The sequence below is a fragment of the Pelobates fuscus genome, chromosome 5 (assembly GCF_036172605.1).
Source record: "Pelobates fuscus isolate aPelFus1 chromosome 5, aPelFus1.pri, whole genome shotgun sequence".
Classification (NCBI taxonomy): Eukaryota; Metazoa; Chordata; class Amphibia; order Anura; family Pelobatidae; genus Pelobates; species Pelobates fuscus.
The window spans coordinates 43091789-43108955 of NC_086321.1; the positions used below are offsets into that span (position 1 = coordinate 43091789).

Here is a 17167-nt window from a genome sequence, read left to right on the forward strand (position 1 = left end):
GCATAAAGAGAATTAAGTGATTTAATTTCTAAATGGAAGATAATTCATAAGTGAGACTGATTTTTCATATTTGAAATTTAACCTTCTGCCTTTCTTCTTCTGAAATGTGAACTGAAAATTCTAATTCAATGCAATACAACCATCAATTTAAGTATTTCCAGAATATCTTTAAAGATCTTTAACCAACACATTTCTAGTAACAACAAAAGATTGAGAATGTTGTAGAAAAGTTTTATTTTACAGAATGTCGTCTGTAGTGTGAATAATTGGCCGTTCACAGGAGTGGATCACATTCTGAAAACGCCAAACTGCGTTTTCTCTGTTGGTGCATTTAATGCTGCGCAGAGGCTTAAAGCTACAACAAGTCTGGTATCAGCTGGATCTATGATTCCGTCATCCCACAACCTGAAAAAGCAACAAAGAGAATAATACAATTTAAAATAACAGTACAGCAATTACAAGCAAGGACTAGTTAAATTATAACCTAAAAAAGACCGGTAACTAGCTTTTCATCCCAAAGGCAAGCTAATTATCTAAAAGTCTTCAACATAATATACTGCATTCACTTAAAAAGGATGGGAAAGAAAATCCTGGCAGACGGAATAATGTGAGGGACAAAAAATATCAAAATAAATATGAATTGTTGATATTAAAACCTTGGAGAGAAAAATCTCTAACACCCTCAATCTACATCATGCAGCGTAACAGGACTGTTATCATAATTTGCCCTGGTGCTGAAGGGTTAAAAATAACTCTTACCTTAATTTTATTATGGTATCGATTTACTCTTACCCAGATTTTACAAAGTATCTCTGGACATGGAGAATTTAGAATAATAAAAAAAAAAAAACTAAACCAAAAACCAAGGTGAACACCACTGGCAGTGGTTCTCCACATTTATAGAAAGTGCAGTTTTATACCCATCTGTACTGCATTTACAGCATTCAAATTATCTTTATAAAAAATCTGACTGAAAGAACAGGGGTTTCAATATACTGTAATTACTGATTTTTAGGAGTCTGCTTCTTTAACATCCAACTGCCGGGTAGCATGGATCCTCAACTCACACCTGACTAAAAGTCATGGGAGCTGTAGTCCACAATAGATGGAAATGGATCTTCTGCTTATCACAAAGCTGTGTGCGCTATCAGTAATATTACAATTAATAATTCTGAAAGATCAGCTTCTTAGAAGACTACATGCTTCCAAAGCATCAATATCCTTTGCTATAACAGTGTTGTGTCTGCTGGGAAAAGCTTCTGAATATTTAATACTTTGGCAGGTCGCAAGCAATGTATTGCAATTTACGAAATGGGAATTTGCAGCAAAGGAATATGTGGATGTAATTTACATAAATGGATCAACTCCCTCTGTCAAAAAACAAACCCAAAAAAAAAACAGGCAGTTTGATAAACACGAATAGAAGACTCTCAGAATGACGCCCATGAATACAAGTGGTTCCATGAATGTTATTCAGGAACCGGATTTATAATTAAAAGGTCTGCAGTTATGCTGAAAACATGTGCTGCACTTGAAAACACCGATGTATCACAGGTAAGTAGCAACAAAGCCAGTCAACATACAAAAATGTAAAAAGTAGTTAAAACTTTACATATAATAAAAAAAAAAATCACCCAAATTAAAGGACCACTCTAGGCACCCAGACGACTTCAGCTTAATGAAGTGGTCTGGGTGCCAGGTACCTCTAGGATTAACCCTTTTTTTTAATAAACATAGCAGTTTCAGAGAAACTGCTATGTTTATAATGAGGGTTAATCCAGCCTCCAAATCCTCTAGTGGCTGTCTCATTGACAGCCGCTAGAGGCGCTTGCGTGCTTCTCACTGTGAAAATCACAGTGAGAGCACGCAAGCGTCCATAGGAAAGCATTGTAAATGCTTTCCTATGCGACCGGCTGAATGCGAGCGCGGCTCCTGCCGCGCATGCGCATTCAGCCGATGACGTCGCGATCAAGATGGAGAGGAGGAGGAAAGCTCCCCGCCCGGCGCTGGAAAAAGAGGTAAGTTTAACCCCTTCCTCTCTCCAGAGCCCGGCGGGAGGGGGTCCCTGAGGGTGGGGGCACCCTCAGGGTACTCTAGTGCCAGGAAAACGAGTATGTTTTCCTGGCACTAGAGTGGTCCTTTAACTGAGAGAAGAGAAGGAACCACCTGATTGCTTTGTGTCGGAAAGCTCTGCAAACTAAAATTCTTAAAGAAACCACGTGTTTGTGCAGATAAGGAGAACCTAAACAAAGTACTAATTAACACGTACAGGATCTACTCTATCTTTCTGTAAGAGAACCTGTATAGAAACCGGTGTATTTGGAAAAACAAACACAAACATCTATCTACATATAGGAATTAAATTACTGGAAGATGCTAAACGTTTCTTTTATAGGAGCAGTTTAAGGGATCTGTTTGGGATTCTTTGGATAACAGTGGAAGGGCCATAATTGTTGGGATTTACAGCAAACATGCATAGCACCCAGTAGCAGCATTTAGGACACAAAACATGAATAAAACTATAGTAATATAAGCCAACAGTGGCCAGCAGTTCTCTAAGGCAGCTACGTTTTCAGTTCGCTATTTTAACCAAATATTTGAAGCTTACTGTGAATTCACGGACACTCATACTTTAATGAGTAATCATGTGTGTCTGATTATTTTAGATTACAAAAGACCAATATAATAGAGCATTCAATAATACATACTTTGAACTAATTGATGAACTAAGATTTATTTTGCAGCAAATTCTCTGACTTTAATCGGCTGTTTACTTTAGCTGCTTCCTATTTATCTACACAAAGTTCAAATCATATCTGGCGTGATTTACAATAGACTGTAAATCATATCTGGCGTGATTTACAATAGACTGTAAATCATATCTGGCGTGATTTACAATAGACTGTAAAATTGGGAATCACCCTGGGTCTGCTACCAACACATCTCAGCTTGTTTCAGAAAAACCCCATATAGCTTCCAGGGAATCTTTGAAAAAGTTTTAAACAATTATTTGTCTTGGGATACAATTATCGTACGCCATTTGCGAGTGAAAATTCAGCCCCAGTGTTAAGTAGAAAATTCACCCCCTAGTGAGTACACCATGGACCCTTCCAGACTGGCAATGAGAAGTAACTTTTAGTAGGCTATTGTAGAACTGGAAATTCTGAATCCTGTTTTATCAGTAAGATTATTTTAAAAGATGGTAGAGTGAACAAATTGACTGAAAGAAACAAAACAGTGCTCTGTAACATTTTAGGTTTAACAGAATTGTAAACATTTACTTAGACAAAGTGTTTGTTATTCACAGCATTAACATCGTATTTCACAGAAGTCTATAGAATTCTCATTGTTACAAGTCTAATGCGATGTCCCCACCTTGCGCTTGCATAGTATGGGTTTCCCTCCTCTTCAAACCGCTTTATAATGGGCTCCTTCAAAGCAGCTTCTTCCATTTCAGAGAACTGAGATAAAATCATTTAAAAGGAACAAAAAAAAGCAAATACGTCAGATAAGGTTTTAAAAATACACAAATATGAAATTAGACATGCCATCTAACAGAGATTACAGAATTATTAATCATGGTTTCTTTTAATATTGCTGCGTGTTTATTGGCTTTCACGGTCAGTGTTTGAGGCTGTATTGCTGCAACACCTTTATTGCATATGCATGATTAGGTGAATGCATCCTTCCTGGCATCATATCTAGATACACTATATGGACATACTTCTTGGGTCGTTCTGAAGAGCTCAGTGAATTCAAGATTGCTACGGTGAAAGGATGTCACCTTGCAATAAGGTCAGTTCATGAAAATTCATCCCTGCTAGATATTCCATGGTCAGCTGTAAGTGGTATTATTAGAAAGTGAAATCGTTTAGGAACTGCAGCAACTTATCCACGAAGCGGAAGACCACAAAGTTACAGGGCAGGGTCATCCAATGCGGAGGCACATGAAGCGTAGAAGTCACCAAGTCTCCTCTGCCATGGAAACCCATTCCATGAAGCTCCTGCTGCACTGGTATGTGCAGCAGAAGCTTCATGGAATGGGTATTGATGGCAGAGCAGCTGCATGCAATCCTCACATCACCAAGTACAATGCCAAACGTCAGAACGAGTGGTGTAATGCACACCGCCACTGGACTCTGGATCAGTGGAAGTGCGTTTGGTGAAGTAGCAAATCACATTGTCTGTTTGGCAGTCGGAGGGCGAGTCTGTGTTTGGTGGATGCACGAAGAAAGGTATCCTACCTGACTGCATTGTGCCAACTGCAAGGTTTGGTGGCAGAGATATTAATTGTATGGTCCAAATTCCCAAATAGACTGCACTGGCAAGGTGGATTCTTAAAAGTACTTAATTTATATGTGCAATAAGGCAAATAAATATATATATATATATATATATATATATATATATATATATATATATATATAAATAAATTGCTAGAAGCCCCTGTACTCAAGTTTTATATTTCTATTATTTCAATTGCATTTCTTTGATTTGTTCATTGCAGACAACTGAAAGTCCCTCCGTTTTTACAATAAACCCAATTGTCAATGGGGCTGAATCATGATTACAACTGTATATGGATATATCTCAGATCCCTGCACCTGTGAAAAGAGGGAGGGGATGGGAAGGCGTTGAAGGCTAGGTACATCACCTAGAAGGGTTCTGGAAGTGTTTTGCATTCACCTCAACGCTTTATCAACATCAGTCTGATGAGCGAGTCTGGGTTTATTGGATGCTGGAGAACGTTACCTTAAGAATACAAGTACAGAGTCTAAGCGTGTTACCCAAATGGATACCAAATCACTCTAAAACACCCGTGTGGTGACCTCTCTATCCACACAAAAAGTCACATAAAAACATATACATACACAATGGGTGGAATGCTTCGGTTCAGGGTAAAAGATGATGGTATAGAAACAAATGGAGTAACTGTAAAGATAAAATAGTGTACAAGCACCTACTGCAATATCATACAGTATAATAATGTATAAGCATAAAATCTATGATTCAGTACTCACAAGGAGGGAGCCAATGGATAATGGCTCAATCTGAACGCCTGTGGGATAATTTCAAGGGATCCCACTCCCTTCCAAGGTGCAAGTGGTCCTTTGTTTGTTCCATAAGAAATGCCCACACCAATTGAATATTACTTCAATAAACTTCTGCAATACACGTTTCGCCTAAGTCCTAGGCAACTGAGGAAGCCTAGGACTTAGGCGAAACGCGTATTGCAGTCTTTTTTATCCCACAGAGGACTTACTTATTTTACCACATCACAGTGGTTTCTGGCTAGGTCTTTGTTTTGTTTTTAATAGTGCATTTCTGTATATTTGTATTTTACATTTCACCATTAAAAGAAGTTTAGTCCCCAATATTTAATTGGTGTTGGCCTTTCTTCTGGAACCAACAAAGGACCACTTGCACCTTGGAAGGGAGTGGGATCCCTTGAACAGGGCCGGTGCTAGGATTTTTGACTACACAGACGAAGATGCATTTTGACGCCCCACCCCACGCCTCCCCCCAAAAAATAAACAATGCATCTTCACCTCTGTGTCTCGTAGCCCCCTTTTGAATTTATTACCCCCATTAGTGTTGCGTATCCAACCTCTTCAATGTCTTACCCCTTTGGCCCCTTTGTGCCCTTTAGTGTGTCTCCTACAACCCCTCTTATGTATTTCTTACTTCCCCGCCAGCCCCTTTCTGTCTCTTTCTTCCCCCAGCCCCTATCTATCTCTCTTTTTCTCACACATAGACATGGATACAGGCAAAAATACATACATGCACAAATACACAAACATACAGACACACATCCATACAAGCACACAGAAATAATTATTCAGGCACACAGTCACAAAGATATACAGACACACAGTCATAAAAGGCACACAATCAAACAAACACAGTTATACAATCTACACATACAGGTACATTGTCGTGCAAACACAGACATACATTCATACACACACAGAAATACAGACACAGACAAAGAAACAGAGGCATATAGAGACATACATACACAATGATACAGACAGACATACACACACACACACACACTGAGAGACAGACATATAAGCACACACACTGACAGACATATAAGCACACACACTGACAGACATATAAACACACACACTGACAGACAGACATATACACACACACACACTGACAGACAGACATATACACACACACACACTGACAGACAGACATATATACACACACACACAGACAGACATATACACACACTGACAGACAGACATATACACACACTGACAGACAGACATATACACACACTGACAGACATACACACACACACAAACACTGACAGACATACACACACAAACACTGACAGACATACACACACAAACACTGACAGACATACACACACACTGACAGACATACACACACACTGACAGACATACACACACACTGACAGACATACACACACACTGACAGACATACACTGACATACAGACAGACACACACACACTGACAGACAGAAATACACACACACAGACAGAAATACACACACACTGACAGACAGACACACACACACTGACAGACAGACAGAAATACACACACACTGACAGACAGAAATACACACACACTGACAGACACACACACACTGACAGACAGACACACACACACTGACAGACAGACAGACAGACAGACACACACACTGACAGACAGACAGACAGACACACACACTGACAGACAGACAGACAGACACACACACTGACAGACAGACAGACACACACACACTGACAGACAGACAGACACACACACACACTGACAGACAGACAGACAGACACACACACACACACACACAGACAGACACACACACACACACTGACAGGCACACACACAGACACACACACTGACAGGCACACACACTGACAGGCACACACACTGACAGGCACACACACACAGGCACACACACACAGGCACACCTCCCATGCTGACTTGCATGGGGCCGGCTGTTGCTCCGCCCCTGCTGGGCGCCAGCCGCGTTGTGTGCTACAGAGGGAGCAGGGATATGACGTGTTCATATCCCCGCCCCCTCCACACAGTCCGCGGCACTGCCGGTTTGCGCTCGGCCACGCTACAAGAAGTGACCGGCAGGAGAGGGGAGCGGTGCGCTTCCCTCCTGCCGGTCACCCGGACTTTTGCGCCCCCGGGCCGGTGCGCCCTAAGGCAGCCGCCTGAGCCGCCTTATGGACGCGCCGGCCCTGCCCTTGAAATTATCCCACAGCCATTATCCATTGGCTCCCTCCTTGTGAGTACTGAATCATAGATTTTATGCTTATACATTATTATACTGTATGATATTGCACTAGGTGCTTGTACACTATTTTATCTTTACAGTTACTCCATTTGTTCCTATACCATCATCTTTTACCCTGAACCGAAGCATTCCACCCATTGTGTATGTATATGTTTTTATGGAAAACTTTACCTGCCTGACTGCATTGAGGGTACTGTAAAGTTCCGTGGAAGAGGGATGATGGTTCGGGGCTGTTTTTCAGGTGTTGGGCTAGGCACCATACTTCCAGTGCATGGAAATCTTAAAGGACCACTCTAGGCACCCAGACCACTTCAGCTTAATGAGGTGGTCTGGGTGCCAGGTCCTTCTAGGGTTAACCCATTTTTTCATAAACATAGCAGTTTCAGAGAAACTGCTATGTTTGTGAATGGGTTAAGCCTTCCCCCTATGTCCTCTAGTGGCTGTCTCATTGACAGCCGCTAGAGGCGCTTGCGTGCTTCTCACTGTGATTTTCACAGTGAGAGCACGCCAGCGTCCATAGGAAAGCATTGAGAATGCTTTCCTATGTGACCGGCTGAATGCGCGCGCAGCTCTTGCCGCGCGTGCGCATTCAGCCGACGGGGAGGAGAAGAGGCGGATCGGAGGAGGAAAGCAGGAGGAGATCTCTCCGCCCAGCGCTGGAAAAAGGTAAGTTTTTACCCCTTTCCCCTTTCCAGAGCCGGGCGGGAGTGGGTCCCTGACGGTGGGGGCACCCTCAGGGCACTCTAGTGCCAGGAAAACGAGTATGTTTTCCTGGCACTAGAGTGGTCCTTTAATGCTTAAGTAAGACATTTTGGACAATGCTATGCTTCCAACATGTGGGAACAGTTTGAGGGAGGCAATTTTTTATTTCAGCATGACTGTGACCCAGTGCACAAAGAAAGGTCCATAAAGACATAATTGAACGAGTTTGGTGTGGAAGAACTTGACAGGCCTGCACACAGCCCTGACCTCAACCCCATCAAACACCTTTGGGATGAAATGGAACAGAGACCAGGCCTTCTCGTCCAACATCACTGCCTGGCCTCACAAACGCTCTGCTGGATGGAACAAAAATTCACACAGAAACACTCCAAAATCTTGTGGAAAGTCTTTGCAAACGAGTGGAAGCTATTATAGCACGTGGGACCCAAGTACATATTAATGACTAAGTATATAGAATGCAAGGTTAGAAGTCCCTGTTGGTATTATGGTCAGGTGTCCCAATACCTTATTCTATATAGTGTATATATAATATAAAGGAATGTACTGAAAGACTTACATAGTTAAACAATCAAATATCCAGGAGGCAGCTGGTGCAAACTAGGCAATTAATTCCAGCTATCGACATAGATGCTAATACAGTACTATTAATGAGATCTGTCCTTTCATAATAGGCAATCATCCTTAAACTTTAAAAAAACAAACAAAAAAAACAACCGCCAGTATGGATGAGTCATGGCCCTAGTTCAAAGTAAGTGCGTAGAAAAATCTGACATTGAGTCAGGCCACATATGTCCAAACTCAGTGATGACAGCTTGGAATATGAATTTTATCACATGACAGGAGGCTTCGTATTTTGCATAACTTTCTTTACTTTATGCCTCCAGCAGCACAAGTCAATCAGAAAACTTTAAACCAATCAGTAACAGGCATCACATCCATATATAAAGCCCTGACAGTCACATGATTCCCTCTTTCTTTGCTGCTTCCAGCCAAGGCACAGGTCAGAGTATTAAGCTCTCAACTGTTTTCTATATATAATGCAAATTTATCTTATGGTCCCTTTAAATTGTTTTGGCATTGTACCTTTTTACTTTCCCCCTGTCTGGGGCCTCCCTTTTTCATCTGCCTCCTCTATTTCCCCCTGCTAGATCCATCCTTCTCCCTGGACTGCTAGATGGTTTGTTTCCCCACTGTTTTTTCCCCTGCTGGGATCTGTTGCTGTCATGTCTGCTTGCCTGTTTGTCCCTCGCGATTCGCGGCATTTTACCGCGATCGCGCGGGACCACCAGGCTTCGATAAGAGTTCCAGGGTACCGAGGGGTGGGTAGGGGGGCGCGAGGGGGTGCCGACCGAGACCGTCGGACCGCAATCAAGGACCGCGGTCGCGGACTGCGCGGCGAATTTGCGCGCGAACGGCGGCCATCTTGGATCTCGCGATACCGCGAGATCCTCGGCGGCCATATTAGTTTCGCCAGTTCGTGATTCCCACGAACTGGCACCGAGTTCCTGCTTCTATAAATGTTTATATTTAGGTTTTATGTGCCATTAAAGTATTACATGAATAATTGGTCCTTCCCACAGGACACCTAACCTAGTTTTAAGGTAAAGTGTTTATATTCTTGATACAGTCGGAAATAAAAGTTTTTACCACATAATATAATGTGTTAACTACACACACTCCTAATCCCTGCAACTCAGTGTTAAAGGGCCACTGCAGATTACTTACCAGTAGGATGGTATTACACCAAACCAGGAGCAACTCCCATCAGGCTAAGCACACTTCTCACTGTAGTTAACCCCTGCAACTCTGTGCTAAAGGGCCACTGCAGATTACTTACCATTAGGATGGTATTACACCAACCAGGAGCAACTCCCATCAGGCTAAGCACACTTCTCACTGTAGTTAACCCCTGCAACTCTGTGCTAAAGGGCCACTGCAGATTACTTACCATTAGGATGGTATTACACCAACCAGGAGCAACTCCCATCAGGCTAAGCACACTTCTCACTGTAGTTAACCCTTACAACTCTGTGCTAAAGGGCCACTGCAGATTACTTACCATTAGGATGGTATTGCACCAAACCAGGAACAACTCCCACCAGGCTAAGCACACTTCTCACTGCAGTTAACCCCTGCAACTCTGTGCTAAAGGACCACTGCAGGTATCTTACCATTGGGATTGTATTACACCAAACCAGGAACAACTCCCATCAGGTTCAGGCTGCACTGCCCAATTGGATGAACACTCACAGGAGGCAATGACAATTTTGTCTTCGTAAGGGTGACCACCACGCCCAATCAAGGGCTTATAACGAAGTACGCACAATCCACAATGGCAAAATTTCCACAAAATTATACACAAGGGTGAAAGCGTACTGAGGTCTTCGATACCTCCCATTACCGGGCTTACGTCCCGACCATTACCGGGCTTACGTCCCGACCATTACCGGGCTCCGTCCCGACCATTACCGGGCTCCGTCCCGACCATTACCGGGCTCTGTCCCGACCATTACCGGGCTCCGTCCCGACCATTACCGGGCTCCGTCCCAACATTAAAGACCGTTCACCCCGGTCGATAAGAGGGTGACCCCTCTTCAGACCACTAGTCAAACTCCTAGTGGTACTGATTACATGGTACCTGGGTGCCCCCCAGTTGTACGTGGAAGCCACTGTGTAGATACATACGCACTGACGTATACTCTGTCTCCCCACAGACGGGAAAAAATCATACTACCATTGTGTCAGACACTCCACAAGACCCTCGTCAGGGGATGAGGATCCATTATCTCCACCATCCTTAGAAATCATAGACGAATGGAGGGCAGAGGACTCGCTCTCAGAGGAGGAGGTCTGGCAAGACATACCTCAGGAAGTCAGAGAACCCAGCCAAGACCCGGAATGGCTAAGGACATATAGATATCGGGGTCTAATCCCCACGCCCTAGGACGGGCTGATAACCACGGAGTACGATCTGTCACTGTATGCCAGACCGGAACACAATGGATACATGTATGTCGACAGCACCATGAAGGAGAGCTCACGGTGCTGCCAAAACTCCACAGTACTATACCCAATAAGGGTGACCCCTTGGGTAATTTGGAGACTACCGTACATCCCCATAAGGGCTTACGTCCCGACATTTCTGACCGTTCAGCCCGGTCTTATTGAGGGCGACCCCCTCCTCAGACCACTCCAGAAAATCTCTAAGTGATACTGATGGAAACAGTTCTGGGTGGACCCCAGCTGTATGTGGAGACCCACTAGTGGCAATAAGTGTATTACCGTACCTGACACCTGTCTCGGTACCCCACAGACCGGAAGAGGGTCCCAACAGGCCATAAGGGACATACATACAGGGGTGACCCCCTAAGCTGGGTGACCCCAGGATAGTCTTACCCCGGTGCTAGTGGCATAGGTACGAAGGGGTGATCCCTGCGCCCTTGTCTAGGGTCTTTTTCTACCTTCAGAGTATGCTCTGGCATTGCATGCACAGACCAGGACTCACTACAGGCATGTGTTCCGACGCCTCTATGTGTCAATTGGAGGACCCGTACACCCTTCCCTTAACCGAGAAGGAGAACTCACTATACCGCCAAACTCTACAACTCTAGGACATATAAGGATGAACCATTAGATTATACATAGGGAGACTTTCACGTTTCCCATACCAGGGTACGTCCCGGTCCTACGGAGGGTGTCCCCATTCTCAGACCACTACCCAGATCCTTCGGAAGTGGTACCGATTCATCGAAATGCTGGGTGACCCCGGTTATACACAGAGACACACTGAGTGGCAATAAGCATACTGTTGTACGATACGGACTCCACAGACCGAAAGGGTGTGAACCAACAGATCGGTTTTCCCTCAATTCACCGACCAATTTCCAGGTGAGGATTAAGCTGCCAGGGCAGCTCCGGGGGAAGAAGCCCTCTCCAAGAGGCTGGCTAACGAGTCGGGCACCTTACCACCTAAACACCATGGTAAGGACCCAACGCGACTTCCCCAAAGGGGAAAGAGAACACTCGACTTAGCGGAACCGTCTCTCAGAACGTCCTGCTCATTGAACATCTCAGACCCTTCATCAGGGGGCGAGGACTCCATTCTCTCCTTTCTCTGGAGATCATAAGAGAATGGAGTCTCCATCGGAAGAGGAAAAGTGACAGAACCCACTGGAAAACTCGCGTACCACCAGACACCCAGGATCATCCGAAAGGGGTTTGCCGAAGCACCGGGCACACCTTGCAAACCTCCGGTTTCGGGGAAAAGAAGTACGAAACAAGCTCAGGATGGAATGCCCACGTCATCTAGGAACGAACAAGATAGTCCTCAACAGGGAGCTCGGTGTCACTACAGTGATATCTATGCCCCGATCAGACCGAGGTCCACGTAAAGTAGTAAAGAAGAAGAAGGAGACTCTCACCGTCATCAACATAGACCAACCCAATGGTTTTGGGACGTACCGACATCTCAAGAAGGAAGGTATACATCTATTAGGAGACCTACTCCTCGAAAAGGTTTTTACAAGATTAGATTTGAAAGGACGCTTACCTATTGGCACACATAGTACCTCAAGAAGTTTTGGAAGCTGGTCAGGACACATTGAAGAGCAAAGGGTATCCGCTGTAACTTACTGACCCTTTGCAAGCCCAATTCCTAACTGCGTAGACAAACGAGATTTATTGTCACAGTTCCTGGAATTGTTGGGATTCATAGTGAACAGAGCGGAGTCGGTTTGATTCCAGTCCTGAGTAACTATGTACCTCTACTTCGGAATAGATTCCACATTGGACGGATTGCACCTTCCCCACATCAACGATAGCGACTTTCGTAAGAAAATTCGACGGATATGATGGAAAGGCTCCATAGTACCTTGACTACTTCCCGGGACCACTCCACTGACGGGCCAGACATCGGCTGAAAGCTCACTGCCTGAGATCCGGGCACACCTACGAAATTGGGATCAGAATGGCAAGGACTTCGATAATACTCGTTACAGAGGTAAAGGAGCTAAGCGTGACTTCTGGAATGATTGTTTTAATTGGGATCATCCTCCGCTTCTTCAGTTTTAACTTGCCTTCGGGCAGATCAAAGGGAGAACATCATCGATTGTTAACGCAGGAGCGGCTAGAGTTGGTGGATTGGTGTCTTCTAAGGGAGACTGGTATGTCAAGGGACTATCGCAACCAACTAGAGTCATGGGACTCATGGACAACAGGTATTCCCCAAAATAATTTATCCACACTTGGAAGTCACTGGGGTATGGAAAGGGACTACGATTTTTTATTACCCCTATCTACCTCGATGTTGAATCTTGCTCATAATTTTTCACGACGAGCCGATCGGAACGATCCGACCGCTCCATTAACGGGATACGTTCCGTTCTTTCTACAGCGTTTAGTACGATTCACGACACTCCGGTCGATCAAGAACCTTTGATAGGCCGTTTTTCCGCGGGGTAACGTACGTTCCCGAACCATGAGTTAAAGTATCACGGTTGTGAGACTTTGATTGGGTTTTTTTCCGAACTAGTCAGATAACACGATCCTATCCCTCCGTCAGTCATATCACGTTAGATTTTTTCGTCGGTTATCAGATATTCTGGAGTTCGACGTATACGATTTTTCGGTATCACCAGAAGGAAGGACCTCTACGGTGTCTCGTAGAACTAAATCCTTTCCGCGTCCGTGTTTTACCCTGTTCCCGGCGGTTTTCCCAGTCTTTGTACAGTTATAGCGGTGTTTGGTTAGATGGAGATCCCGACAACACTTAGATTGACACATTAAGACATCGGCGGGGTTATAACAACCATACAAGACAGTTCCCATGAACACTCCGTCTAGATGGGTTCACGGGTTGTTATCGTTAACGGGGGAGGAGACGTGCTTTAGGTACTCATTCGGTACGAGGCACGGCTGCTTCTCAGGCCTTCACGAGGGGCCTCTATATATTTTACAGGCGGCGAATTGGACACGGCGAGACAACTTCCGTATATTTATTTTCGTCAACCACACACGCATCCTTTCGATCATACCACAGCTTTAAAAATGCAAAATACGAAGCCTCCTGTCATGTGATAAAATTGTAGATTATGCTAACGTAGTGTACCTATAATCTTAATTTTAATAATGACAGGAGGCGAGTATTTTCCCTCCCTGTTTCCCTCCCTATACTCTGGGAAATTCTAATTTTCTGGTTATCATTCTCAGTCTAATTATAAGATTTTGGATATTTCAGTATATTTATGGGATGCTTATTTGGTTGACGGGTGTTACAGCCGTGGCGATTATTTAAGTATACTATGGTTGTTTAATGTTGCAATTTGTTAACGTAATATAAATATAGATGCATATAGTACTGGTTTTTATGTGGACATCAGTTGGGTTCCATCACCTTTCACGTATTTCTGTTCTTTTCAGAGTAACCATCATAAAGATAAAAATCAAGATAAAGCTGGAAGGTTTTTTCAAGTCATGTTCCAAATTATGTTCTACACGTTACTCAAGACTGTTATTCGAATTCCCTGACGCTATAATGGACTGTTTTCACATCAAAGAAAGAGGAAATCATGTGACTGTCAGGGCTTTATATATGGATGTGATGCCTGTTACTGATTGGTTTAAAGTTTTCTGATTGACTTGTGCTGCTGGAGGCATAAAGTAAAGAAAGTTATGCAAAATACTCGCCTCCTGTCATTATTAAAATTAAGATTATAGGTACACTACGTTAGCATAATCTACAATTGTTTGTCACAAGAAAACTAGGGAAGTACAATGAATACATTCTTCAAGTATTTTATTTTATTTTTAATAAGCAAACTTTGAGCATTCAATGACGAAAGTAATTTGTTAGCAAGATCGGGTTAACATCACTCATAATCCATGTATGGTTTACAAATGGTTCTAACAAAATTCAAACAAAAAGTTTAATTATCTGAATAAAATATTAAATAATTACTTAAAGCTCTGTGACCACTTCAGGGATTTGAAGTGGTCATGGTGCCTGGAATCTGTATGTGTGCCTTTCGTTATGGTACGCTGCACATCCTGAATTTATCCTTTTGCTGCTAAATCTGTAACCCCACCTCCATCAACATCATTTGGGCATTATTAGCTAGCTTGGAACAAGAGTACCAGGTTGGCTCATGTCAATTCTTCGAATATTTTTAGGCACGGATGAGAATTAATTGTCTGAAAGCGGTCAGCTGATGCTCTCAGCCAATGAATGGCTTGTAGGTTCAGCATCTAGTTTCTATAGGTGTGTAGAAGCCATATGCATCTTGCTGGTCATAGAGGACCTCGGCGCCCAGCAGAGTCTCAGGTAAGAGGGCAAACTGTTAGAAAATGTTTTTCTATAATATGGAGAAATGGGGCTTGAATACTCCTGGCAGCATAAGGAAGGCTGAACTTGCTGAGCACAAGTCTCTTTTCAGCTATATAACTATGTAACCACTACAGCAGGCTGTAGTGGTTGTGATGCTCGGCATAACCCTGTAACAATAATATGCATACTTTTCATACAAATGACTACTTAATTGAATTTATTGCATGTAATTCAAATATTGCTATCTATTTTGGAACTATATTTGGCATCATCCCCTGACTTGACTTTCATTCTCTCCATAAACCGTTGTTTCACTAGTATTTTGCTTGGGTTTCCTCCGTAAATTGGGGACCTCCATGGGCACCTTGTTTGAACCACCATTGCTAATCAGACTTTCTGAAGGATTGGAGATGGGATTTCAGCAGTACATACAAATTATTTGAGGTATCAAGAGACCCGATTTTAGTATGCATAGGTGATGGGAAGGGTATGGGTGACTTTAGAAATTACAAAAACAACAACATGGACAAAGAGATATTCCAAGTTGGGCTTAAAGGACCACTCTAGTGCCAGGAAAGCATACTCGTTTTCCTGGCACTAGAGTGCCCTGAGGGTGCCCCCACCCTCAGGGACCCCCTCCCGCCTGGCTCTGGAAAGGGGAAAAGGGGTAAAACTTACCTTTTTCCAGCGCTGGGCGGGGAGCTCTCCTCCTCCTCTCCGCCTCCGTTCCTCCCCGTCGGCTGAATGCGCACGCGCGGCAAGAGCTGCGCGCGCATTCAGCCGGTCACATAGGAAAGCATTCATAATGCTTTCCTATGGACGCTTGCGTGCTCTCACTGTGATTTTCACAGTGAGAATCACGCAAGCGCCTCTAGCGGCTGTCAGTGAGACAGCCACTAGAGGAAATAGGGGAAGGCTTAACTAATTGATAAACATAGCAGTTTCTCTGAAACTGCTATGTTTATAAAACAATTAGTTAACCCTAGCTGGACCTGGCACCCAGACCACTTCATTAAGCTGAAGTGGTCTGGGTGCCTAGAGTGGTCCTTTAAGCATACCTTTTAATGAAATATCTCGATAAGTTATATTGAAGATGCTGAGAAAAGTAAGAAAACTTGCAAATACTATTGTAGCTGCATTTACATGGTCAGTGTAATTTTTTCAGTTCTTAAAAGATGAAAAGCAAATTTATATTTACCGTCTTCCCTTCTCTTGCTTTTCGATCCTTGGCAATTGTAGCCAGCACTGTAGCAGCTTGTTCACCACCCATCACTGAGATTCGAGCATTTGGCCACATATAAAGGAACCGTGGGCTGCATGACAAAACATGCAAAAAAATATTGGAAAGATTATTGGGGGGAAAAAAAAAAACAGAAATACAAACCAGCTCTCACCCATATAAAAAGGAAACTGCAGGCTGCAGTTTATCTTCCCTCTTCCTGGAAATATTGGGAGCATCATAGAAAGTTGATGGTTTATTGTAAGCTTACGGCAGAAACAGCAAACCATAGGGGTTTGCAATAGATGCAGGGACTACAAATGTGAGATATTATTTGTTTTGAAATAAATACTTTTTTATTCTTTTGTGTATTTTTATAGGCTTTATCCATACAATGCACTTAACCCCTTAAGGACACATGACATGTGTGACATGTCATTATTCCCTTTTATTCCAGACGTTTGGTCCTTAAGGGGTTAAATATGTCAGATCTACCTTTGTGTATTTAACCTGCGTATGACCCAAATTGTTCGTAATTTTTATTTTTATTAAAACACAATACAAATGGGTGTATTTTTAGCAGGAGTATTTATTTTTAAATGGTTGATGTCGGCTAGTGTAG

At 43.3% G+C, this 17167-nt stretch overlaps 1 protein-coding gene across 1 annotated transcript in view; it reads right to left on the reverse strand.

Moving 5' to 3' along the window:
* Positions 1 to 225: 225 nt before the first annotated feature.
* The window catches only part of MCCC2 (methylcrotonyl-CoA carboxylase subunit 2), a 60074-nt gene continuing 43132 nt past the window's right edge, over positions 226 to 17167 (reverse strand). The window contains exons 15-17 of the mRNA XM_063453779.1: positions 16525 to 16639; positions 3376 to 3461; positions 226 to 405 (exon numbers count right to left, since the gene is read on the reverse strand). Coding sequence (XP_063309849.1) covers positions 288 to 405; positions 3376 to 3461; positions 16525 to 16639 — 319 coding nt within the window. The 3' untranslated portion in view covers positions 226 to 287. The remainder of the gene's footprint in view (positions 406 to 3375; positions 3462 to 16524; positions 16640 to 17167) is intronic.